We start from the raw sequence: 25742 nt of genomic DNA, 5'->3' as shown, positions 1-25742 counted from the left end.
CTCTCAATAGAATAATATGTATAATTATTGTGCCCTAACTTTCAGCATCAACTATTCAATGGCTGCGAGCCCGCATTTCTCCGGCACCTAGTAGGCTTGCTTCAATTATACACATATAATGAAGGTGACTGAATTAATATTATTATAAACAAAATAATGCAATAATACATGAATAGAAGTTTCAGACCTTTTGTGAAAACCCTGTAAGTCCATAAAACATATTATGATATTCTTTTATGTCGTGTTAAGCTTGGGGTCAAATCCGAAACCGACCATCGTGGGTTCAAACCCGGGCAAGCACCACTGAATTTTCATGTGCTTAATTTGTGTTAATAATTCATCTCGTGCTTGACGGTGAAAGAAAACATCGTGAGGAAACCTGCATGTGTCTAATTTCGTTGAAATTCTGCCACATGTGTATTCTACCAACCCGCATTGGAGCAGCGTGGTAGAATAAGCTCCAAACGTTCTCATCAAAAGGGAGAGGAGGCCTTAGCCCAGCAGTGGGACATTAACAGGCTGTTACTGTTATTGTTACTTACATAAATTAACTCGTGAGTTATGTGATTGATGAATTATATGTGTACGCGACCGTCTCTGTGAAGAACGGTACGCACGCAAACGCGTCGTTGGAGCGATCCTGCCAGCCTTCGAAGCCTGGATGAGATGAAAGTGACGAGTCACCTTCCGACTTACGCTGGTAATGACCGGTCACGGTTGTTTTGGAGAATACCTGTGTAAGATCGGACGCGAATCGACGGCGATATGTCACCACTGTGGCGCAGACCGGGACACCGCTCAGCATACGTTGGAGGTGTGCCCCGCGTGGAGTGCGGAGAGGGAGATCCTGGTCCGTGAAGTCGGACAAGACCTGTCCCTGCGAGCAATCGTGTTGGCGATGCTTCGCAGGGAATCGGCGTGGAGGGCCGTAGCCTCCTTCTGTGAGACCGTCATGGTTCAGAAGGAGAGGGCGGAACGGGAAAAGGCCGATCCTGCTCGGTGGAGACGACGACGGCGTCTTTTTCGGACCTCCCATAGCCCAGACGCCCGGGGCTTAAAAGATAGGGCGTAACCCTGAGGCCGTGGATGCGTGAGGTGGGGGCCTCGCGTGTCCTATTTCAGACGGCCCTGTGAAGGACGGTAGCCGTGATGGCCTCGCACTGTCGTACGCACCAGCGAGGAGTGCGGGGGGGGGGGCGAGATTCGCCCCCTGATGAGAGCTCCACCACGGGAGAGGGATATATCACATGTTTTATGTACATATATTCCTTGATATCTTAGTAGTTATTATATTATTATATTTAAGCTTTTAAACGGAATATTTGTCGTAACACTTAAAGTGTTCCAAAAGAGTTTATACAAAAATTAGTATAGCTACTGACTTTTTAATATATTAACTAAACAGTTGTAAGTAACAAGCGATGCTAAGCGACTGTTATTTGTTGGCTTATTAGACTGTATATTTGTTTATTTTCAGATATGTATGTTGTTAAAGACTGCGAGATTACCGATTCGATGTATTTTATACACACAGGACGTGTGACAGAAATATGGAGTGGCTTAAACAAAACTAAATCGTTTCACTCTGGAGAATGTTTTGGAGAGGTTACATACATTTGTTTATAATACAATCCAGATGTCCTTTATCGTAAGAGTTCGACGGTTAAATTTTATAACTTATGTAGTTTTGGCTTAGTGGCAACAAAATATTCTATTACTTAATTAGTTAAAAAAATTCTGCTAACGAATTTCATTTTATCCTATTAATATCTGAAGAAGACAATATTTAAAACACTTCACGTACATACATACATACATACGGGAATGACATTTTGGTGTAGGTAAAACCTAACAAAATTTTACACTATTTATTACTATACTAAGATACTCTTACTACCTACCAGAAATCTGACCTAACCTGACCACGAAATCCTTGGCGACTTTAGATATTCTACCGCGAAACAGCAGTACTTGGTATAGTTGTGTTCCGGTTTGAAGGGTGAGTGAGCCAGTGTAATTACAGGCACAAGGGACTTAACATCTTAGTTCCCAAGGTCGGTGGCGCATTGGCGATGTAAGCGATGGTTAACATTTCTTATAATGCCAATGTCTATGGGCGTTGGTGACCACTTACCATCAGGTGGCCCATATGCTCGCCCGCCTTCCTATTCTATATAAAAAAGTATCATTAAATGTAAATATTAATAATGTATGTATGTATATTGTATGTATATGTAGGGTACTTGTTGTACGTTGAACAGTGTTGTATCTACAAAAATTGCAATTTTTTCAGTAACTATAAATATATACATATATTTTATCTATGTATGTATGAAATGCATAGTAGTTTATAGCAGAAAGTATTTTATAATATTATTTGTTGCTTGTATATAATTAAATATTGGTATGTACACATATATGTGTACTTTATTTTTATATCAAAATAAAATAAGTGTGTATGCGATAGTTTTTTTTCTCTTATTCTTTAATGCACTTACCTGCGTTCTTAAACTTCTTTCACCAAAGATTTGCTTATGATTTTTTCTGTTACTCTTATGTCATCTATTCTTTATATTTTGTGCAATAAAGTATTGATAATTTATTTGAAATTTCCAGTTACAAGGTCTTATCTACAACACGCCATATTTGCGATCGTATAAAACGGCTATAAAGTCACAAATTCTAACGCTATGTCTTAGAGACTGGGAAGGTCTTTTAAAACATTTTCCTAAAAGTAAAGAACACATATGCAAGTTTTTGCAAACTGACGAATCTCATGGGCTTAATGGTGACGATGGATCGGATGGAGGCAAGGGTGCCGTTGGCTTAAAGAAAAAAGATGATGATCCGCCTTCAAATCCTCCTGTACCTTTAGTTTCTTTACAACATACTCCATTTCAACCAACATCAACCCTTCAAGATAAATCTATAAGAAATGAAATTGCTGACAATTTCGAAACTTCTCCAGGTCCTAGTACAGTTCACAAAGAAAAACCATATGCTGACGAAATATCTCCAGAAAGTTTCTTCAGCGAAGTGTCTAAACCAGTAACAAGTGTAAAAGAGGAATTATTGCCTAAAACAATAGACGACAGATTGAGTAACTTATCCAGAACAGTTTTGAAAATTGAAGACAGCGATCAATTAATAGATTATGAGAATATGGACAAGATAACAGAACCGCCCCCTCAAGATAACGAAAAAAAAATTAAACACAAACAAGATATCGGCCAATATAAAAGTAGACGAGTGATGCAGAGTGTAGAAGATTATATTATTGAAAAACATGGTTACAGTGAAACAACTAGTTCGCGAGACATACAATCGAAGAAACGTAAAATTCACGTTAGGTATAGAGAAACTGATTCATCGCCTCTCCACCAAGAGAGCCATGAACTCAAACCAATAATAAATATGACCGCGGATGAACGTAACCTTAAATCCCTGGATAGCGACATGCAACCGATACAAAAAGTCGAAGAAACTGACTCGGTCAAAGATTCATTATCCACTGATAGTGTTGAATAAATTAAACCAAGAACTCGCAGTCCTAAATAATAAGATCACAATCAACATGATTGTAAACAATAAAACATGATTAATATTTTTTCTATCTCCTAACGAATTCATGTGTCATCGCTGCGTTACAGGATGCTCATTCACAGTAGCTGTTGTACTGTATTTTATGAATTACTGATCGTTTAGTTGGATGAGCGCCAACCTACAACTCTATTTCGGCATACCGTTAACAGTCGTTTGCCATCTGACCGTAGTCCAGCTTTATAGGCAACTATTCTAGTATTTTTATTATATCAATCGCATCAGTGTAACATTTATCACAATGATGCATGTTTGTGATTTTTTAAATAAAATTTAGTATTTTTTTTTAATACGGATTAAGTTTGTTATTTTTTTACTTTTGAAATTGGAATCGGGATATATGAACAAACGATAATCTAGTTTTAAAAGAAACTTTATTATAAAATTCTCTTAGTCCATAATAACGATAACATTCTAAAGATTTGAACTGCACCAACCGACAAGTGTTATACTATATTAACATAATATTTGAAGTTAATTTGGCGTTCTATATAGTTGTCTTTCTCGCGTTTAGTTTACATTTTTAGTTTTTTTTTTACTTAAATTGGAATGCCCAGCACTGAATTTGGTGTTTTGCTTCCATACGTTGAGCTTCTTTCAGTAGATGTTCCAAAATTCGAAGTATTTAAATGCTTGGGAGTATAACGATGCTTAAATTATTAACTTAAATACTAAAATTACGGTTTCTTAAAATTAAGTTGTTTTCATAGCGTTTGTCTTTCCGCCATCTTTGTTTGGACTCTTACGGTGTCTTAATCCTGACAGCATCTGAAAAAGAATTATCGTTTTAATTTTCACAATCAAATCCAATCAAGCCATCTTCACAACAAATATTTATACTTCAGAAAAATGTTGATACTAAGTTAAAATTACTTTGGTAGCTGTTTAATAATGTATTTATCATTTATTCTTTCAATTAGATACTATATTTAATACTTTAATCGATCAAATCGAATCCGGTTGTAAATCATTTACCAATAACTGAATGATAAATCAATACGATAATTAACAAAGGAAGTTTGTATTTTGATTATTATATTTCGGATTTCACGATCGAATTCAAAGTCAAATTCCAACGTCGAATATCAAACTGAATATTTTACCAGGTAACGAGCGATATAAATAGACATCAATTTGTAAGCTCAATATATAATCATTTTTATAACCTTAATGTTTGTTACTATAACGCTTTATTTATGAATATACTCCAGCTATTTGCGTTACAAGTGACGAGCACGAGAATATGACGTGGTCTGAAGAAATATTTGGAACTTGTATCGTATAAATTATACGTTGATGTAAACTACATTTCATGAACACCGGATATTGTGTAATTCTTTTCATTAAAATGAAAAAAGTTGCGTTGAACTGTATATTCCTATAGCTATTATTATAGAACTTTAAAAATGATGTTCTGTAGTATCTTCCTTTTAAATTTTATTTACACATTTATGATTGAATTTAATTACAGTTAATATACTGTTAATATAGGTTTATAATGTTTTTAATTACAGTTAATATAGGTTTATAATGCAGTTTATTTTAATATTTTTTTATTAAGAATCAAAAATATTTGATGCAAATAATCTACACAAATTAATCAGTCATTCAAATGTTTTTTTACCTTTTTATAATTTGTGTTCCTGCTTCAAAGCAGGAACACAAATAAATTAATAAAAAGTAAGCTTCGCTGGTAGGGCCGCTATAAAAGAGTCGTGTCAATGAAAATAAGAAAAAAAATTAGGTATATCTGACATTAGATATCTGCAGTCTATATTTAAATTGAAATGTTTTCGACAATCTGTCTAAATACCACGCTCATGATTTATTGTGAAGTCTAGCGTCAGTCTTTGTCTCTAACGGAATTAGTTCTGAATAATTGATGTTCTCGGCCATTAGAGATTTTTTAGACAATTTCAAAGATTACTGTAAGAGATCAGTGCTCGCTTTGATCATTTTTAATACTCTATATTTTTTCTAATATTGCTTTGACGCCAAGTGGTTTGAGTCAACATCATAAAATACAATAAATGTAGAAAAATGCAATTTTCTTAATAAAAATAACAAGATTATAATTAGGTAGAAGTATGTATATATATTTATATGTAAGTGGTGAGTGAGTCAGTGTAATTATAGACAAAGGAAATTATCTTAGATCCAGATGTTGGCGGTGCATTGAAAATGTAAGTGGTATTATAACCCTAACAATGCTGAATAGTTTCTATTCACGAAGGAGGCCATTTTTTATAAGATTTTGGGTTTGCTCATCATCTTTTCTGCTGATTTAAATAGTTATCTTTGTGGTAAATTTACCATCATAAAAAAATAAACTCTAGTTAAATAATAATATACAATTTTCATCGACCACGAATGTTTATAATACTTTTAAAAACATTTTTGTTAAGACAACATTGCATGATGAATCTTTTTACAAATAAGTTTTAGTGAAATAACTTAATGAATTAAAAATAACACTATTCGTATGTGTCAAACTGGATAAACATTACATGGATTTATTTTATTGGTTTAAAATAACGTTTTTCTTGAAATATACATACTTAACGCTATTTGTGTTGATGCATGTAGGATCAAATTTTAGTGTTTATAAATATTAACTATAGGAGGATGAAACCACTGCTTTTGTAGTTATGTAATAATTACAAAACATTTATTCTGCAGATAACGACCAATACAATGTTGCAGTGATAAAATATAATAATTTTATAACCAATAAAATCCTTTGCCAAATCATATCGAAAACCGATATTTCAGATTACAGTTGCATATAAAATGCACATGTCAAATCTTTAATGTGTGATTAATAATAGTTGAGTAGCTTTAGATAACATTTAAGATCAGAAGATAAATCACGAGACGTACAAAGAATTCAAATATCAAGTCGCATATTTCAACTAATTGAGTCTGTTAACATGACGTGCGTAATTCGTTAAATTAATTATATTTGTTTTGGATTTTTTAATATATCATAATATTTCGTTTATAACAGAAATACATTATATTTACTAGGCTATGATAAAATAAAACGTAAACGATATTGTAAGAAACAAAAACAGCTTCATTGTGCAACTTTTTTATTCTACCAGTGTTTCTAAATATAACTAAATTATGTTTTATAAAACAATAATAATCGAATAGTAAAATTAACAATCTGTGAAACGCTGTATAACATAAGTGTCCTATGAACACACTTTACATAAAAAAGTGTTAAATCATTTGTGAAAAAAGCAAAACAACAAACCAATTAAAAAAAATTAATAACGTATGAAAACAGATATATGCGAGGTATGGCGCTTTTGACTTCGCCTGGATGTTTACTAGCTGCCAATCTGTTTTGATTTTGCAATTTGGCAAATGTACAAATAAAAAAAAAACTATATTTCATTGCGAATTTTAATATACACTCGCTACGGATCGTTGAGAGTTCGGTAGAATTATACGGATAATTTTAGATGCTGGAATGTTATGTTTTCTTGAGGAGTCGCAGGCGTAGTCATTTATAGATATTGTGTTACCAGCTCTGACTTAGATTTCTGTGTCATCTTGTGTAATGAAATCATCTTAAATTTGTTGACGGACTATATATGTATCGCTTTCAAGAATGTACGCATCATTGTGCGATTTCGAATTTTGAATTCGATTTGTCATTCAAATGCTTTGGAATATGTGTTTTGGAATTCGAAGCATTCAAATTTAGAAAAACCATTACGTTTAAGTCCCGATTGTTTTTTTAAAATTTATGGTCAAGGGTTATTTAACACGATGTTATTATTATACATTTGTTATAGCATATGATTGTTGTCTGCATTTAGACCAATATATCAGCGGAACGCCCTCCTAGATGCTGGTTACAAGTAAATATATGATATAAATATAAAATGTAATTAATTGAAGTAAAAAAATAATATGCTAATTTGGATTAAAATACACCACATGTCAAATATGTCGTTTATAAAATCAATTCGATTGTACCTTATTATTGAATATCTTAGAATTGATGTAAACATTTTTTTAAACTAATTAAAAAAATAAACGTAAGTATTAAAAGAAGAAAAGATTAAAAAACTAATTCAATTACTTCCATAAACAGCATTAAGGTAAAGTTTTACTTGCTGATCTATCTGTTGATATATCTAAAAAGAAATTGAGTTAATTTTTATTATATAAACTTTTACTGCTCATAAAAATAAAGATCGAACGGAAATTACATTAAGTCTAATAAAGTTTATTAGTTAGGAAGAATTATTTATATTGTGGTATAATTTTACAACATTACGTAGCTGCCAAGACATTTAACGATTCTAGGAAACCTAAAATATTTTTTATTACCATTCACAGATTACTCTATTAAAAAAAAGTAGTATGTCATGGAGCGACATTATATGAAAATTTTCGATTTAACATCGCCATTTATATCGATATAAAATTCTAGTGTTTAATCTTTGTTAATAATTTGTTAGTCATATAGTTGATTAAGTCGAGAACCTATTAGAATATCACTGCACTGGATAGGCTTTCAAAAAATGAAATGGCACCTCAGAAAAATCCGGAGTAGAGCAGCCAGAGGCTGGCCAGGAGCAGCACCAGGATGAGGTAGGTGGCGATTAGGTTCGTTGTCTCGTGGTTCGGCATATTTGCGACACGCTTACTGGACAAGAGGCTCCAGAAAACTGGCTAATGACACAAAATTGTCTTCGCTCGACTGTGCGCCTACGCACCACGCCCCTTTCTCAAGCCAAATATCCAGATTTATAAATATGAATGTAATTTTAGATCTGTCGTTGACAGATCAAGATAGAGCCGTTGATATGGAACGATGATAATAATGAAAACAAACAATGCTAATTATATAGACTCCGAAAACACACACGTCACGTCAAGTGCCTTTTAATTAAGAATTACGAAATCGAATATGAAGTTAGAGACTACCACCGATTCACTCAATAACTTCACATACTAAGTAATTTATTAATCTCGATAAGTACATATGTATTATGTAAAATTTTTCGATAATAATTAAACTCAAGGCATTTATGTATAAGCTATTATATATTAAATAAGCCAAGAGGTACGAGATAGATTCGTTCTTCTACGGTTCCACACAATTTAATTTATATTTTTACTCGAATGTAATTAAAAAAATACGATAACGTCGATTAATAGATTAGCTTAATATAAAATTTAAAAATATAAATATGTGCACGTTTATTTCATTATTTTTATTTTTTTTTTTACTTATTCGAAAGTAAATTGAAAATTGTAAAAATACGTCTAATAAAAATGTATATAGTTCCATATGCATACGCATAGACTAAGTTTTTATATAACAAAAAAAACGGTTTGCTTATTTCTAAATTTTGACGTTTTTAATATATGATTAAACCTGAGACGTAGGATGAATAACTTTCCTAATTTTTAAAATTAGGAATACGAGTGTTAGGACTTAGATTTAAATATCGAGCTCGCAAATAAATATGTATATATTTATTTACGAGCTCGATATCAAAGCTAAAGGAACCAAAAAAAATTACAACAGAAAAATCAGAAAACGTGATGAATCGTTATAGCTAATTGCAGGACAAACATCTACAGCGCAGAAGTGCTTACAAAATAGAGCCTTCGGAAAATAAAAACACAATCACAAATCACTTTAAAGCACTAAAACTTACACAGGTGATCTAGAAGACGGCGGAATAAAGTAGCCATAAGAAGAAGAGTAGGACCACAAGGATCATATAGGTGGCTGCGAGGTTAACCGTTTCAGCGTTGATCGGCATGATTGCGATGTGGAAGAGAACTGATCGATGGTAAATCCTCCGCGGGCTGGCCAAAGCACGTCATTACACAGAGCCGAATTCGTAGTTAAAGGATTCTACTATTTATTAATTACGTAATTTCTAAATGATATTTAGTACGTACGTAAAAAGTAGTAATTAAATTAAGTAAATTAAAATTTCCTTGTCTTAATATTGATAAACTTTATCAAACATTTTATATTGTATTTCTAGGTCGTCTTATGATTTCATGCAGGGTATGTAAATGTTATTGTAAAAAAGAGAGAGAGAGGACAGTTTCTTGACAGTTCATCTTGATTTGTTTTCATTTTTTAAATGTTTTGAGTTTTATCATTAACTTTTGGCTTGAAATAGTTTTTCTTAACGGAATAATTAAGATAATTCTAACAATGCTCGTTTCTAAGAAATTTATAATATTACCATTTACACCTCCAATTATACGTACAGCTTGTGTTAGGAGCCAATAGCCCAATTTATCAGGATCGAACCAGCGACTTATACATCGTCGTGTAAACCATTGCACTATTGACGCTTAAATTGAAACAATGAAATAGAAATTAAATATGTATTTATAACCGACTATTCTAATTATTAAACACTAATAAAGGACTAATTGTCCTCGTAAGTAGGTATATGATTTCCCGACACAATTATAACTTAAGCCCTGTAAATCTTATTTCTTAAGATAAAAACTTACTGTTTAAAACGCAGAATACAAGAGCCATAGAGATATCAGCAGTAACAGCAGGATAAAGTAGGTGAATACCAAGTTAGTTCCCTCAGAGCTGGAGATCATGTTGAACCTTCGACCGACGCGTTCCGAACGATACTAAATGAATCCACGAAGCACAAACAATTCTTGAAGAATAATAAATTTATATTTTTCTTTTTGGCATCGATATTAATTACTTGTCGCAGTGGCATTTGCCACGGGATCGTACCAATATTTTGTTGTTTATATCTGAGCTTTCACTGAATTCGTGGCTGCCAAGTCATTGCCTTCCCGTTGTTTTCGTGAACTTCATTATTTATTTTAAGATACGTTTGAAGTTGTTGATAAATTATCTAGTAACGAATAGACAAACAGAGCATCACTATAGCTGACTATTTTAGTTTTTATTGCTGTTTGCCCTACTGGCCTTGACAACGTCACTAGTCGGTGGGCCAGTAAAAGTTGCCTGTGACTCAGCCAAAAAAGGATAGCACATAAAGGCTCTGACAGAAACGAACATCCTTCTACAAAGGTGTCATTGATGGGACCGTCAATCACCTTAGAATGTTGTCAGATGATGGGATACATTATAAAGTGTATCCGTTCGTCAAATCTGTCGACGATGTCTCAAGCAGGCCTCGTTTCCTTCACTGGAGACAGTGAATATCTCCATATAAAAGCACATACAACTATTTGCTGTATCAATAAGTAATAATCAAAATGAATATCGAGGAATATTCGCTAATTTCTCCAGCGATTAAAAAAATAACGAAATTCGGCCCTGTATAAGTTTCAATTCTGGAGAATGATAAGCTGGGGTATATTTGCGGCACTGGAGCAACGGCCCGTTAGTTTTTAGAGAGTACAATCAATGTTTAATTTGGGCTCAATGTAAATCTCGAATGCATATGCAATAATAACTTAATCTTAAGAAATAATACAGTAATGATTAAAAAGAGTTGCCAACCTAAATTTTACAACAAATGTTAATATATTATACCGATAGTACATATAATTTAAAAGTTAATTTGAACGCTTTTGTATCATACGTAATTATAAAGATAACACTTAATGATTCAAAAGTAATTGTAAAAATACGACATTTAAACAATGAAAAAAGGCAGTACTTGATGTTTTTGTGTACAGGCACAAGGGACATAACATCTTAGTTCCCAAATTTGGTGGTGCATTGGCGATGTAGGAGATGGATAACATTTCTTACAATGCCAATGTCTATGGGCATTGGTAACCACTTACCATCAGGTGGCCCATATGCTCATCCGCCTTCCTATTCTATAAAAAAAACTTAAAATATAACAGAAACATTCACTATAAAGTGGAAAACAACTAATTAAGTTTTTTCAAAAGTTTTATAGGTTGAGGTTTATATATTATTATTAGGTATTATTCAGGTTTTATTTTATTTGCTACCAAACTGTTTGAAGTTTGTGCCAAGCCCTCGAGGAGGTTTTAAGCTTTTTTTTTATTGGAAATAGATACTGACTGGACAATCGGCCACCCGATGGTAAATGGTCAGCACCGCCTGTCCCTTACATTAACAATGCACCACCAACATTGGGAACTACGATGTTACATAATTATCAATATATATTGTGCCTGGTAAATTACACCGGCTCACTTACCCTTCAAACCGCAACACAACTAAGTATTGCAGTTGCGCCATATATGAGCAACAAAAAAAAAATAGTTCAGATCAAAGTTCAAAGAAAATAATTCATTAGGTTCGATCACGCGCGATACATATAAAAATATCGTTAACCGTTTCCAGTCTAGTTTTATTTCGTTTTAGCACAATTACAAATATATGACACAATCATAAAATTGCAATCTTTATAAAAACTCCCACACAGCACGCTACAAAGATGTTCTAATCAAACATTATTTTAAACACGCTTTCCTCATTCTTGATTCATATCAAAAATGCTTATTGCGTCATTTACAGAATTTCTTTTTTTTCTATAAATATTAATCGAAGTAAAACTATAAACAAAAGTTCTATTTGCGTGAACACACGGAAGAGGTTTTATTAGTTGTTCATCTAATAAATATATTCGGTACTTATTGATTCATATAGAATAATCAATATTATAAGCAACTTCCAAGCGTATCGCCTATAGCCCCCATTGCTGTTATGAGTAAATAATTGCATTTATTTTAAATTGTCTGTATTTATTATTTATAATCAGAAGCACCTGTCTATTTTAAATACTTCACCACTGTAGACATTATTAGATTTATTTATAGCTATGATAAATATAAAAAATAGTAATGTTATTATAGGTAAGTGTAATTGTAGCATATTTAAATAAACTTTCGGGGTTTACGGACTCGCGCTCTTAATCACGAGGCCGTAGACCGTAGTCCACGTCGTTCACGCCTTAGGGCGCCTCTGCGTAGATGTTAAAATACCCGGTAGCGCTTAACAATTTATACTTGTAAAAGTTTATTTGGAAAAAATATTTTGATTTGATTTGATTTTTTATCTTTCTTTCTAGACTCGAAGCAAATCGAATTTAGATTTCCTTCTCCCGCCTCCAATCACATAATTATAAGTATAATCAATCGTACTGTAAAAAAAATCGATGACGGATCTTCAATTTAGAACAAAACATTATATGTTTTAGTTACAATATCAAAATAATGTCATCGACATTTTTTCATGACCCAAATAAAATACTAAATGTATTTACAGTAATATATATTTTAAGAATGCCCATCCTGTTAAAGTTTGCCAATAATAATATACAAATAAAAATAAAGTTGACGAAAAGCTAAACATCCCGTAAAAAAACATCGTTAGTTAATAGAAGTTAATCAGTGTCAGCGTAACGACAGAATTTTTTAATAATTACCTACTTTCTGTTCTATCTATCTATCTTCGAGTATACATATGTATAATGTATATATATTTAACATTTATAATGCAACTACAGTATCACGCGGCAGGCACAAAATTACTTTAAATTTTATTTTGTAAGTATAATACAATATATATGTAACTGTACAAATCATGGCTGTGTGAAATGGTGGCAAGAATGCTGGCAGCTTTGATTCGCAATTCCAATCCTCTGGACGAAAAATGAACCAGCCCTCCTGTCACCAGTAGAGGCAATAAGACGATATGATATATTTTTAATGAAAGTTTTTGCACTTTTATCCTAAGATCAAAGCGTTTCGACTACAAACACTTAACGTACCTATCTGGTTAGCTAATTGCAAGTTTTCATTATTCTTTAAAAAAATACCGTTTCGCTAACAGTAGAGATAATTTGGTCTCAATGTCATTTGTATCCTCAAAACACAATGTTTCTTTAGTTGGTATATATGTATACTCTTACCTGCGCCTGAACTCTTTCCGTTCGTGATTGTCATCCCATCGGATTATGAGAGTTAGGGAATAGGATGGAAGGGAATAGAATAGATACGAACCTGTGTTTGCTCACACACTTGTGCACTGTAATGTCTCCTGCGCAGTTGGCTAATCTCTCTTGAGATTGTCCACCGTGGCCGAAAACGGTCTGGAGGACATTATATATATATATATATATATATATATTTATATATACTAGCTTACTGGTTCGCCTCCCCGTTCGGATAGACAAAATATTATCTAATATTTGAAACCTCTTTTATAAACGAATATGTGCGTTTTTGGATTTGTTATAAAATTATGAGATCGCTGAATATTTTGTTCTTTAAAATAAATAATCAAGCGATTGAATGCACTTGTTAGTAGAGCTTTGTGCAAGCCCGTCTTCGTAGTTACCACCCACGCATCGTTTATTTTACCGCTAAACAGCAGTACTTAGTATTGTTGTGTTCCGTGTTCCCAAGTTTCGTGAGGAATAACGATGTAAGGAATGGTTTAAAAAAGTTTTAAAGTGCCTGTGTCTATGCCTATGGGTGGTGGTGACCACTTACCATCAGGTGGCCAATTGCTAGCTTACCTACCTACTTAAAATTAAAAAAAAGCATTTTCAGAGTAACGGGATACGACTGTAAAGTCAGAGATGACTTACCGCCAGTAAAATCATAAAGATATCTGAACAAAAAGCATCATTTTATTACATTAAAAAATTACAAAATATCTACAAAATATGCTTTTAAATTCGGTCATCCGCGGGTCGGAACTGAGTGTATTTTTTCTACCGAAAACTAGACAAATATTTTAGCGGTGAATGTTTTAAAAATCTTTGAATATATAATCTTTCCCTTGTAATACAACTGCGGTAGTGAGGCCGTTAAAGCCTGTTAATTATTCCGACTTATTGTAATGAAATTATGGCCCATTAAGAATTGATGTTATACCGCGGTAATTTCATATCACGGTACTTTTAGATCTCATAATTTTAACCCCAACACTATGAAAAATCGTCCAATATTAGTATCGTTTGCTGAGCATATTTTTCTTTATAATACGTCGAACTAATTTATATCAACTACCGGACTTTATTGATGTTTTAAAAGAAAATGTAATTATAATCTGATGAAATGTAATAATACATCTGACGTTTCAATCAACTCGAATATAAACAATTTTATTAACACACATCGTAAACTTCAAACCTCGTTTTATATAGCTCCTTAAATTATTGAAGTTTTTAATATTTTGCACTTAATTAATTGATATATTTTAGTAGCCTCTCCCTGGCCTGACCAGCCTTAGCCTAAGCCTTGGGGATTCAGCAATGTCGTTACCAAAATGTACCCGAAACATTTTTGGGGTTCCATAAATCTAAAGTAAAAAAGGAACCCTTATAAGATCACTTGGTTGTCCTTATGTCCGCCCGTCCGTCTGCCTGTCTGTCTGTCCTTCAAGAAATGTTACACTTACGAAAAAATAATACTGAAAAACGCGTAATAGAAATATGAAATATGTATATATATATATATATATATATATATATAATATAGACTTATAAAACTCGAAAAAAAAACTAGATGGTAAAACTGAAAAATCGTAGGGCTTTGTGCAAGCCCGTACCACCCACTTATCATATATTTATATATCCAATCTGTAATACTTAGTATTGTTCTATTTCACCTTAAAGGGTGAGTGAACCAATGTAACTAAAGGCACAAGGGACATCTTAGTTCCCATTGTTATTGGAGCATTGACAATTTAAGAATTGGTTAATATTTCTTAAAACGCTAATATTTATATGCGGAAAAAGATTTTAATTACACATAATATGCTGCGGAACCAGCTTTCACCGGTGATTTTCCAAACAGACATAACATAGATACCTTTACGAAACCATCGCCCATGGACACCTGCAAGCCTTTCGATGTTGCCCTTTTCAGCAGGTGCCTGTTTGCCCTCCGCTTACATAAAAAATGTATAATTACATTTTCTTTTAAAACATCAATAAAGTCCGGTAGTTGATATACATAAATCCAAAATAATGGTGGAGTGGCTATCGTCAACGTGTGAATTTTTAGCAGACAGCCGTAAATAATAGTCGGAGGTTAAGAGTATTATGAAATACAGACGCTTTGGTGAATTTTCGGACGTCAACACGCAACCACCGGGCGGTCATCAATCGTAGTTTCCTGGACCATTGCACTCTGTACACTCCGTTATATTTTTAAATCCTACTCGCAACTTGATTCAAACGATACCAGTCTGGAATTATTCCAATAAATTCCTACTGGCTCAGATTTTTTTATATTTTACGAGTTAGTTGTTGGTATGATGCCCTTAAATGCGGAGGATACACTACATTATGGTTTTGTACATAATACATACATAATTATATATATAATGGTATATGTTAATGCCTGTAATGGTGTATCACCCATAACTAGTCTACTACTGTAGTATTTTTTTCTTGCTCATTATGTGAATATGCCGATGGTTTTTCTTATATTCATGAATTAAATCAATATATTTTTTAAATATCTGTATCGCTTTATTCAAAAGTCGATTATAATAAAACTAATGATGAAAAATGTATACGAACTCTTTAATTTGATTTCAGTTATCATTAAAAGAAACGCTTCATTTGCATACTTTTTTATTTTCAGTGGATATATTAGAATATAAATCAAATGCATTTAATGTATGTACTTATCTAGTAAAGAAAGATATAAGTGCATATACCTACATTGTATTTTTACGAAAAAGAATTCCGTAACGAAAGAGAAAAAACATTGTAACAGCTGTAAGCGCTCAAGCTTTATGGATTTGACCGTAGTTCATAAACAAAAATAAAATAATATACTCAAACGAGAAGATTTCATAAAGATTAAAGAAAAAGTATATATCATGAGATAAATAAATAAATAATGTTAATTATCAGCAACATCAAAGAAATATTAGCCAAAGGCTTCCTGGGGAAAAAAATTGAGCTCATTACATACTGATCTATTTCATACATAAGTAGAAGAATGTTTATCGTCGTTCTGAGCATAACGTGACCGACAAATTGAGTACGTGAAAAATAGGTGATTCCTTCCTGAAGTAAAACCTGCGATCTCTTCATTGGGTCATATTTGCTCGTCATTTTCCGCAAATAAATTTACTACTTCATATTAAAAATATTTTCAGTGATATCGTGCGTTGTTTATGACTTTTCGGAAGTCGTTATTATAAAAATACAAACTTATTAATGTGAACCTAAATATTTTATCAAGTCCTTAATGTTTATGAGTTACGTTGTCATTTTTGTGGCAATAAAATGAAATCATTTTACATTTTCTTAAATTTGTCTTTGAAAACTAAAAAAATAATGTTTTAAAGGCCAAGGTCGTGCAGAAAAGATATACAGATACTATTCCACGAGGTTCCTTAATACACAGCTGTAGGACTTTTATGAAGATTTATGTATGAACAAACTCGAAAGTCACCGAAGAACACAATTGTGAAATGTCCGAAAGTGATATTTGATATAATAATTATAACATTAGTGGACAATGTAGCAGTAACCTATAAATAGGCATCTCACTGCTGGGTTAAGACCTCCTCTCCTTTTGAAGAGAAGGTTTGGAGCTTAATCCACGTAGTTGCTAGTACAATGTCTTTGGTGAATCCACCACATACAGGATTCTTTCCGATGTTTTCTTTCACCGCCGAGCACGAAATGAATTATAAATACAATTTAAGCACGTGAAAATTCAGTGGTGCTTGCCCGAGTTTGAACTCTGAATCATCGGTTAAGATTCTTACCTTCCAACCACTGGCCATGGCTCGTATTAGAAGATACTGAACATCAAAATCACCGTAATTTCGTATTCGACATTTTACGATTGAAATACGAACTGTTTAATACCTACAACAAAGACATTCTTTCTACTACTATACTATATATTACTTTTTTTAAAAGCAGAAATACCTCAGTGTCTTCTAAGGGGCGCCACGGGATTGCTTACATAGTATTAACTATGAGGCCTCAACTGTGAGTCCGCCACTCTTGCTCCGCGGCCTCCTTCTGTAACATAACGTTTTCACAGAAGGAGACCATCTGCTCTCGCGCTACCAAGAATGCCGATTATTACGCTGGTACCATGCTGGTATCCTGATGCATAGCCGTTTAAGCTACAAGTAGACTATCGCTGGAGTCAATATATCATATGTAAGTACTGTTATTAATGTTAAAACAAACCATAATACATGATGCATAGTCATAATTATTATGTAACCACTACTTTGAATTAAAATAAACTGCCATACAATATTTATGAGAATAGATGTTAACACTTGTGGGTTTTTTGTGGGATGATTGAGTTAATGAAAAACAGTCCAATAATTAATACACTCAATTACAAATACTCAAATAGCGTAACGATGTTCCAGGTATGATTTAAAAACGAATGCCCTCCTTTGGCGCGTCCTACCCATTTTATACAAAAATAACCGGAAGTCAGTTTACGAATTAATAAATTATAGTTTACAACGTAATTTAATAATATGGTCATTAACAAAATTATAGTTACAATAAGGTATTATAGTTACAATAAGGTATATGTAAATAAATCACCGAGATGAATATCAGTGGGAGTAGTTATTATACGTCACAACAGCTGGGCGCCTATGTGGTACTTGTAATTTCATAGCAACATTGCAATTGGAATACTTGACCTTATTTTCTTAATGATTATACCTATGATACGTTTATATTCATACTCTTCGTTTAAGTGAGTCTGTTACAACCCGGTACCAATAGATGGCATAACTTATTAAAAATTTCATATTTTTGAATCGCGTACACTAGATACAGTGGTGTAACCAGATGGATAATATTAACTACAATCTAGGCCCCGGTTGATAAAATATGATTCATATAGAAATTATTACTACAATAAACAAATTATGCACAATTTTTATACTTATTTTCTGATAGTAAAATCCTGACGTAGTTGTTGTGTTGTTACGTTATTAGCATTATGTATAAACATTTAATTTTAAGTTGTTCCTACAATAGGTTTACGAACGAATCTATGTCAACAATTTATTAGTTTCCAAAAAAAAAGTTTGAATCATGAAGACAAATATCTCAATATCTATAACAAGATTTGAGGTTTTACATTTTTATTTAAAATGTTATATAATAAGTGCCAATAAATAAAAGATTTATAAGTATTTATGGACTGTTAAAAAGTATATTATATTATAATTTTATTTGTTTCTGATTAGAGAGATTCGCAGTAATTTATAAATCTATTGTTTATTAGCAAGGTACACAAATATTTCGACTTATTTTCATATTTTCGTTTCTAACATTTTATACCTATATCTGTAATTCTGTATATAATACTGTCACTGTCAACTTGACGTCAGTCGATAATGACATTTATTTGCTAGACAAATTCTTCACCTCGAAGGAATTTTCATATATAATTGCTAATAGGGCTGTTTATGATAACACTTAACTGAATTACGTCATAAATTACTGAGACCGACACCGTTCTTTATCTCATTAGGTGTATAATGTGATAGTATTTAATAAAATAAGTGCTGTTTGATGGGCGACCGACAGAGAACTTTACGAATCGAAGACATGGCTACGACCAGTACCGCGGTGACGACGGTGCCGCCACAGACACAGGAGGTATACAATAAGAAAATACAACGTTATCACCATTATTTGGTTTATTTATACAACATAAGACATATTACGCTGAGATAATAGAACTTGCTGTCGTCGGTAACGAACGTGTTATTAAACATTGTTTTACGATGAGAGTTGTAGAAAGAGTTATCTTTAAGTGTATTAATGTTTCGAAATTTTTATTAACACCTAAGCAATGTATTTTAACCGCTAAATATTCAACAAAGTGCGATGGATTACTTAGCGATATTAATGTCCTAGATTTAACTAGAGTCGTTGCGGGACCTTTTTGCACTATGACCCTAGGTGATTTAGGCGCGAATATTATTAAAGTTGAAAGCCTAGATGGTGATGAGGCTAGAAAATGGGGTCCCCCTTTTGTTGAAGGTTCTAAGGATTCATATTACTTTATGGCTATAAATAGGAATAAAAAAAGTATTTGCATTGATTTAAAAACTATGGAAGGTAAGTGATACTTTTTATTCTAAATATATAAGAACATAATGTAACCCATATTGATTGTATTGTATTATTTGTCTTTATGTTTATTTTATTTTATAGCATCATATATTTAAATATTAAAGTCATGAATTTGTTATATCAGACTTAGTTTTATATTAAACCTTTATCTTCATTGCACTGATTATATGTAGAATTAAATTATTTAAAAATGTCCAGTTTTGTATCCATAATGACTTTCAGGTAAGCAGGTTGTGTATGATCTAGCCAGGAAATGTGATATAGTTGTGGAAAATTTTCTTCCTGGAAAACTAGATAAGCTCGGTGTTGGCTACGAAAAGCTAAGTGGAATTAATCCAAAGTTAATATACTGCGCAATCACAGGGTTCGGTCCTGTTGGACCTTATGCAAGTAAACCGGGGTAATAAATTTTTCTATTAGAATCTGAATATACATATACATTAATACATTTAATTTTTTTTTTAATTATTTTTATTTAAATACATAGTTACTTTTGTGATTTATTTCAGCTATGATGTTGTTATATCCGCTATGGGGGGTATGTTAAATGCTACCGGAGAAAAGAATGGCAATCCAGTGAAGCCAGGAGTTGCTATTACTGATGTAACGACAGGACTTCACGCGTTTGGGGCAATCATGACCGCCTTGTACTATAGGGACAAGACTGGTCGAGGTCAAAAAATTGATTGTGATCTTTTATCCACTCAAATATCAAGCATGATCAACATCGCTAATATTTACTTGAACTGTGGTATTGAAGGGCAGAGATGGGGCACAGCACATGCCAACCTTGTCCCCTACCAAGCCTTCAAAACTAAAGACGGTTTCATAGTTATCGGTACAGGATCTAATGCACAATTCATTGATTTTTGCAAATTAATCAACAGACAAGATTTAATCTCCGATGAGCGTTTCAAAGACAACGCGTCAAGAGTCAAACATCGTGACGAAATCGTAGAGATTATCAGCGAGATAATTGTTACTAAGACAAAGAAAGAATGGTCGTCGATTTTCAAAAATGCCTCGTTTCCGAACGGTCCCGTTAACAATATGGGCGACGTTTTTAGCGATGAACACGTCAAAGATATTGGTTTAGTCAAAGAATTGCCGCATAACGTTGCGGGAACCATCAAAATGGTCGGACCCCCAACTTTATACTCAGAAGGGGGGAATTTCGCAAGAACGGCACCACCCACTTTGGGTCAGCATACAAGAGATGTTCTGACTAATTTCTTGGGGTATGATAGCACGAAAATTGAAGAATTGTTTGGAAACAAGGTTGTCCAATAAACTTATGAAACTTAAATGGAAAATATACATATATTGTTAAATAAATACTTACTGATATTTTTATCTCTATATACAAACATAAAAAGATGAGTTTCTCTTAATTTATCTGTAGATAAACGTTTTTATCGGAAAAATAAATAGGTTTTATTTTTATAAACAGCCGTATCTTTTGATTATATTTTTCTGACAGTTGTGTAGGTGTTTTGTGAATGTATTGTTTATATAAATGTTACATAATCATCGTTGTCATTAAATGATTTATTAACGTTTAATTTTTGTTGTTTATTTTACCTAATTGATACTAATGGTTGAGTCAAGATGCAGAAGAAGCAGTCTTCTGGGCCATATTTGTGTTTGTAATTCTTCTTCATTGATTTATTCTTTTCTTGCAATATAAAAGCTCATCTTTAGTACTATTAATAAAAAGAGGAGTCATTTGCCCGACAGTAGAATATTTACTTTAGTCTTAGGAAAATCCTTAACAAAAAAAAAAAAAAATACTATATTATGTATTGTGTAAATTAAAAAAAAAAAAGTTGCCAAGTCATTAGTATATAAAACACTCAACAGTGTATTATTCGAAATACTGCTGGTTCTGCGTATAAATGACGTAACTTAAAACTTGACACATTTGTTTAATGTGTATATAACATAGATGGAGACAATATATTAACCAATATATAATATGATAATCAATAGTAGAGCTTGTGTGACATAGAGAACTTCTTCAACTTAAGATTAAGATCAACTGCTTTAAAAGTTATATTGTCTATGTTTGATTTGCGATAACACCTACAACAGTTATTCTCAACGCGGAAAATCCAACTGTGCTGTGCTGGATATATTATAGTTCACAAGTGTGTGTACGAGAGTACGTTGTTGATGTGTCAATGTGTCACATCAATTCGACACGCACGGAGAGAACTCAGGCGGCGATGGTTTTTAAGGCACGAGAGTAAAACTACCAACTCCGAATGTTATTGAATTTCTTGGCAGATGGAACCAGTAGGTTATCATTGGTTCGACTTGGGATTTGAATCTAGGACTTCGGGCTTAAAAAAACAAAAAAACTAATCACTTAAGACAGGAGACAGTGAAACATTACTGTATATAGTACATACATATTAATGCATAGTTAATCATGTTTCTTTATTCGGGACCCAGGAGTCCGTGGAGCGCGTGGCGGTGATCACGCTCCGGCCGACGCGGAATCAACAGCGGAAGAAGGTTGTCTGGACTGAGGACACCGTAGATAACGAAAATATGAACAAGAAGAAATCTAAATGTAAGTTATTAACTGTATCCTAATTACAAGAATATAGCCATTATGCATTATTCAATATTTTCATCAACATTCCATGTATATTTTATAAACCATCGTCTTCTAAAAATAATTTACCATTAGCTGACTCTGCTCTATAACATTTTAAGACAGTGCTAACAAAAATACCTTTATTTATTAATAAAGGCCATTACAATAACGACCACCGTTTGTGATAAAAAAAACCGGAGCTGAGAACCAGAATACAGTGCGCTTTTCTGTTCCCTAGCTCTTATCTTCAGTCATATACTCAGTTCCTTACACAACTCTTTCACAAAGTTCATCAATTATTTTTCTATTCATAATTATACCTTGAGCTGTTTTTGCAATATGACACTCGGATCCTATACCATGGTAAGCGGTTTATCGCGGTGTTTTATTGAGACATGATATATGTGTAGATGGCAATTGTTTTCAAATCCTTCTGTTCTAGAAAGTTACGTTAGATCTTTGCTTGTAGGTTGTTGTATATACGAGAAGCCTCATCGCTTCGGCGAGTCCGACTCGGAGGATAGCGACGATGAATGTGAGCACTGTTTTGGGCACGTCGAGCGCAAGCACAAGAAGCACCACACAGCAACAGTGACAACAACAGAAATACAGGTATATGATATGACACGGCCATCATTAGATTACTTTAATTTACTATTTATAGCCCAAAATAACTAAAGGCAACAGCGAGGCTGAAAATTTATAATGTCTAATTTTAAAATTTATAATAACCTTGGGAACTAAGATTTTATGTTTGTACCTGTCACAGTGGCTCAGTCAGCCTTCCAATCGGAACACAACAATATTAAGTATTGCTATAGAATATGTAATGAGTGAATGGTACGAAGCCAAACGGGCTTACACAATGACCAATGACCAAGTTAGTTTGAGTTAAGACATTAAAAAACTAACTTCACAAAAAAAATATTAATTAATTCTAGGTTTTCCTGATTATTATTTGAAAACTTACAAAAATTAAAGTTAATTTTGCATTAACTTACTTTTATTCTTAATAAATTATATAATATATTTGAATGAAAGTATAAAATATTATACAGATATATATTACACAAAAAAAATTATCAATTATATGGATTAAGTGGCTGAAGTATTTTAAAGTAACTTGTTTAACTTTCAGGAGACCGTAGAGCAAACAGCATCAATAACGCTACAGCAGAGCGAGCCAGCACCCGCGCCGCCGGACCGGCCCCCGACAAACGGCTAAAATCCATGCATACATACTAATAAATATTATTATATTATAAACGGTTATTCAATGAAAAAAATATATTTATTATATTCAAGAAATTGTTAATACGTTAATTAATGTATTCTTTATAAATATTGGAAAAATAATATCAGCCATTTATAATAAAAAAGTAGAAATATAAGTGAGTTTGACAGAAACTGGCATTAACGTTCATAGTATTCCATTATGATATATAATGCATTTAGTCATTTATCTCGTTAACTCATTGAAATAGTAACGAACCAGCAACCGAGTTGATTAAAAAGTATTATTTGGTTGTGAAAATTTCAAGGAATTGATATTCTGATGAAACTTAATTTCAATTATTTGTAATCAAATAGTCTTTAATTTAGATATAAAATATTTCAGTTGTTAATAAATATCCTTAAAGCAGTTTACTTAAAAGCTTTTTTCATTAAGAGTTGAGCCCACTAGGATGTGAGGGTCGTTTTTGGGTACGTGATAATAGGACTATATACTTTACGTATTAACAAATAAAAATTTTGTGAACGCGCTGAAATATTTAAGTATCTCTTTTGTTCAATAGGGTTGCCAGTTGTAATATTGCTTATGGTTAATAATATTTTGTCGTCTATTGCATTTTATTCTTCCGAATCAATTTTATTTATAACTCATTTATGTAAATGAGGACGAAAAAGGGCCTAGCAATAATCCTATCGGAATTCCATCTTTATCTTTTTTTGTTTATTGTATATTAAAAGTTTGTGTTAAGTCACAACATCCTTAAGGCATCCTGTAACTTCTCCCAGGCTTATAGATGATACTTTTCAAAATAAATAAATAATAAATCATTATCCAGAAGAGATTATCGTTAATAAAATTTATAACAAGTATGTAATGGAAATGAGATATTTTCTTTATAAATAGTAACGTGGCGTACGATAAAGGCTAAAGTTAATAAATTCATTCTAATCTTAAACCTGTAGATTAGAAAGTGTGCCAATAATCATTCGACGGATTAGTTTTTTTTTTTATTGTATCCGACCTTCGGTCGATTTTGACGTCGAACTGAAACTAGTTAATATACCTTTGTTTTAATATATATATATTTTATGATTAATTGTACTATAATTCTAACTAAAATAATGTCTTTAAATTTTAATTAATAATTTTTTGTAATAAATACCCAAAAGGCAATCCTATTCGTGACTATGAAATGTAATTTATTATTATTGAAACTTCAGTGTAAGTGTCGAGTCTGCCTCGCGGGCAATTTGCTTGCCTATACCGCACCAAGGGCGGGGGCGAGAATTAAGGCTCCGCCTTAAAATTCGAGCCAGTTAGAATTCGAATGACGTCCATCCTGAAAATGTAGTATGAGATCGCACGTCAGCTCAGGTCGTGCTCGAAAGAATGGAAAGCACTTAGTTTTTTCTACGATTTGATTTTGACGGCGCCCCAAGGAAATATGATTACGTCCTACCAAGCTTTTAAAAGTGGCCTGGTAGATTACGTTGGTGCCGCGTTATAACGACGATTTGTCTCGAAATTACCGTTACTTTTCAAAAAATCTTTATAATGATGTGACTATATTTTGTAAATTTTACAAATATATATATATATATATATATATATATATATATACTAATTTTTAAATGGCAACTCTTTATATAACAGTTTAATAATGTTACTTATACTGTATTGGTAATTTTAAACTTAATGATTCATAGATGTTAAATATTCTACACGATCGCGAAGCGGGATTATAAATAATGTATACAGCAAAGCGTTATCGTGTGTCACTAGTGTGGCAACTGTTTTATAGTTCCGCGTCGCAGTTGCGCGATCGAGTAGATGGTTGCGGTCCCTTGTCTTTAAACATACTTAATTATTTTTAAGTTCAAATATTAAATAAATACATTATGAGAAAACGTCTGTTTCTTTTCCTCTACACACCATCATGGACTGAACCTGTATGTAACTTTAAAAAGTCAATTTTCTGGCTACAAAATAAACGCAAAAGCGAATTGAGTGAAACGCAAAAAAAATAAAAAAAGTGTTACGCGCGACGTCGAGGTGAGCCGTAAGCGATAGTTGCGAAGATCTAAAGTAAGGAGGTTTTCGTACGGCGATGACGGATGGGCCTGGAATGACATACGGGGTACGTGCAAGCTGGCTGCTTGTCATATTTTATTTAAAAAAAAAAAGAGATGTAATTTTCTTTTGTAATTAAAAAAGGGGTGCGAAAAGAACG

The 25742-nt window shown here is 32.7% G+C and overlaps 2 protein-coding genes and 1 long non-coding RNA gene across 3 annotated transcripts in view; 2 read left to right on the top strand and 1 right to left on the bottom strand.

Annotated features, from left to right (window-relative positions):
• Positions 1 to 3783, top strand: part of LOC126781089 (uncharacterized) — a 28226-nt gene extending 24443 nt beyond the window's left edge. The window contains exons 32-34 of the mRNA XM_050505910.1: positions 46 to 124; positions 1478 to 1605; positions 2617 to 3783. Of these exons, the coding sequence (XP_050361867.1) occupies positions 46 to 124; positions 1478 to 1605; positions 2617 to 3528 (1119 nt within the window). The 3' untranslated portion in view covers positions 3529 to 3783. The remainder of the gene's footprint in view (positions 1 to 45; positions 125 to 1477; positions 1606 to 2616) is intronic.
• Positions 3784 to 3957: 174 nt separating this feature from the next.
• On the bottom strand, positions 3958 to 8327 carry LOC126781003 (uncharacterized). The gene is made up of 2 exons (XR_007670590.1): positions 8154 to 8327; positions 3958 to 4368 (listed from the first exon to the last, which is right to left on the bottom strand). It is a non-coding gene; the product is annotated as an uncharacterized LOC126781003 (long non-coding RNA).
• Positions 8328 to 19212: 10885 nt separating this feature from the next.
• LOC126781002 (succinate--hydroxymethylglutarate CoA-transferase-like) lies at positions 19213 to 25419 on the top strand. Its single transcript, XM_050505745.1, is given in 6 exon segments — positions 19213 to 19661; positions 19899 to 20076; positions 20186 to 20970; positions 22084 to 22251; positions 22748 to 22890; positions 23417 to 25419. Coding segments are annotated over 6 exon segments (1698 nt in total). The 5' UTR covers positions 19213 to 19324; the 3' UTR covers positions 23504 to 25419.
• Positions 25420 to 25742: the final 323 nt, after the last annotated feature.

Source organism: Nymphalis io, chromosome 3 (assembly GCF_905147045.1).
Source record: "Nymphalis io chromosome 3, ilAglIoxx1.1, whole genome shotgun sequence".
NCBI lineage: Eukaryota > Metazoa > Arthropoda > Insecta > Lepidoptera > Nymphalidae > Nymphalis > Nymphalis io.
Note: the sequence above shows the minus strand (reverse complement) of the source record. Positions and strands in the feature narration are given on the sequence as shown.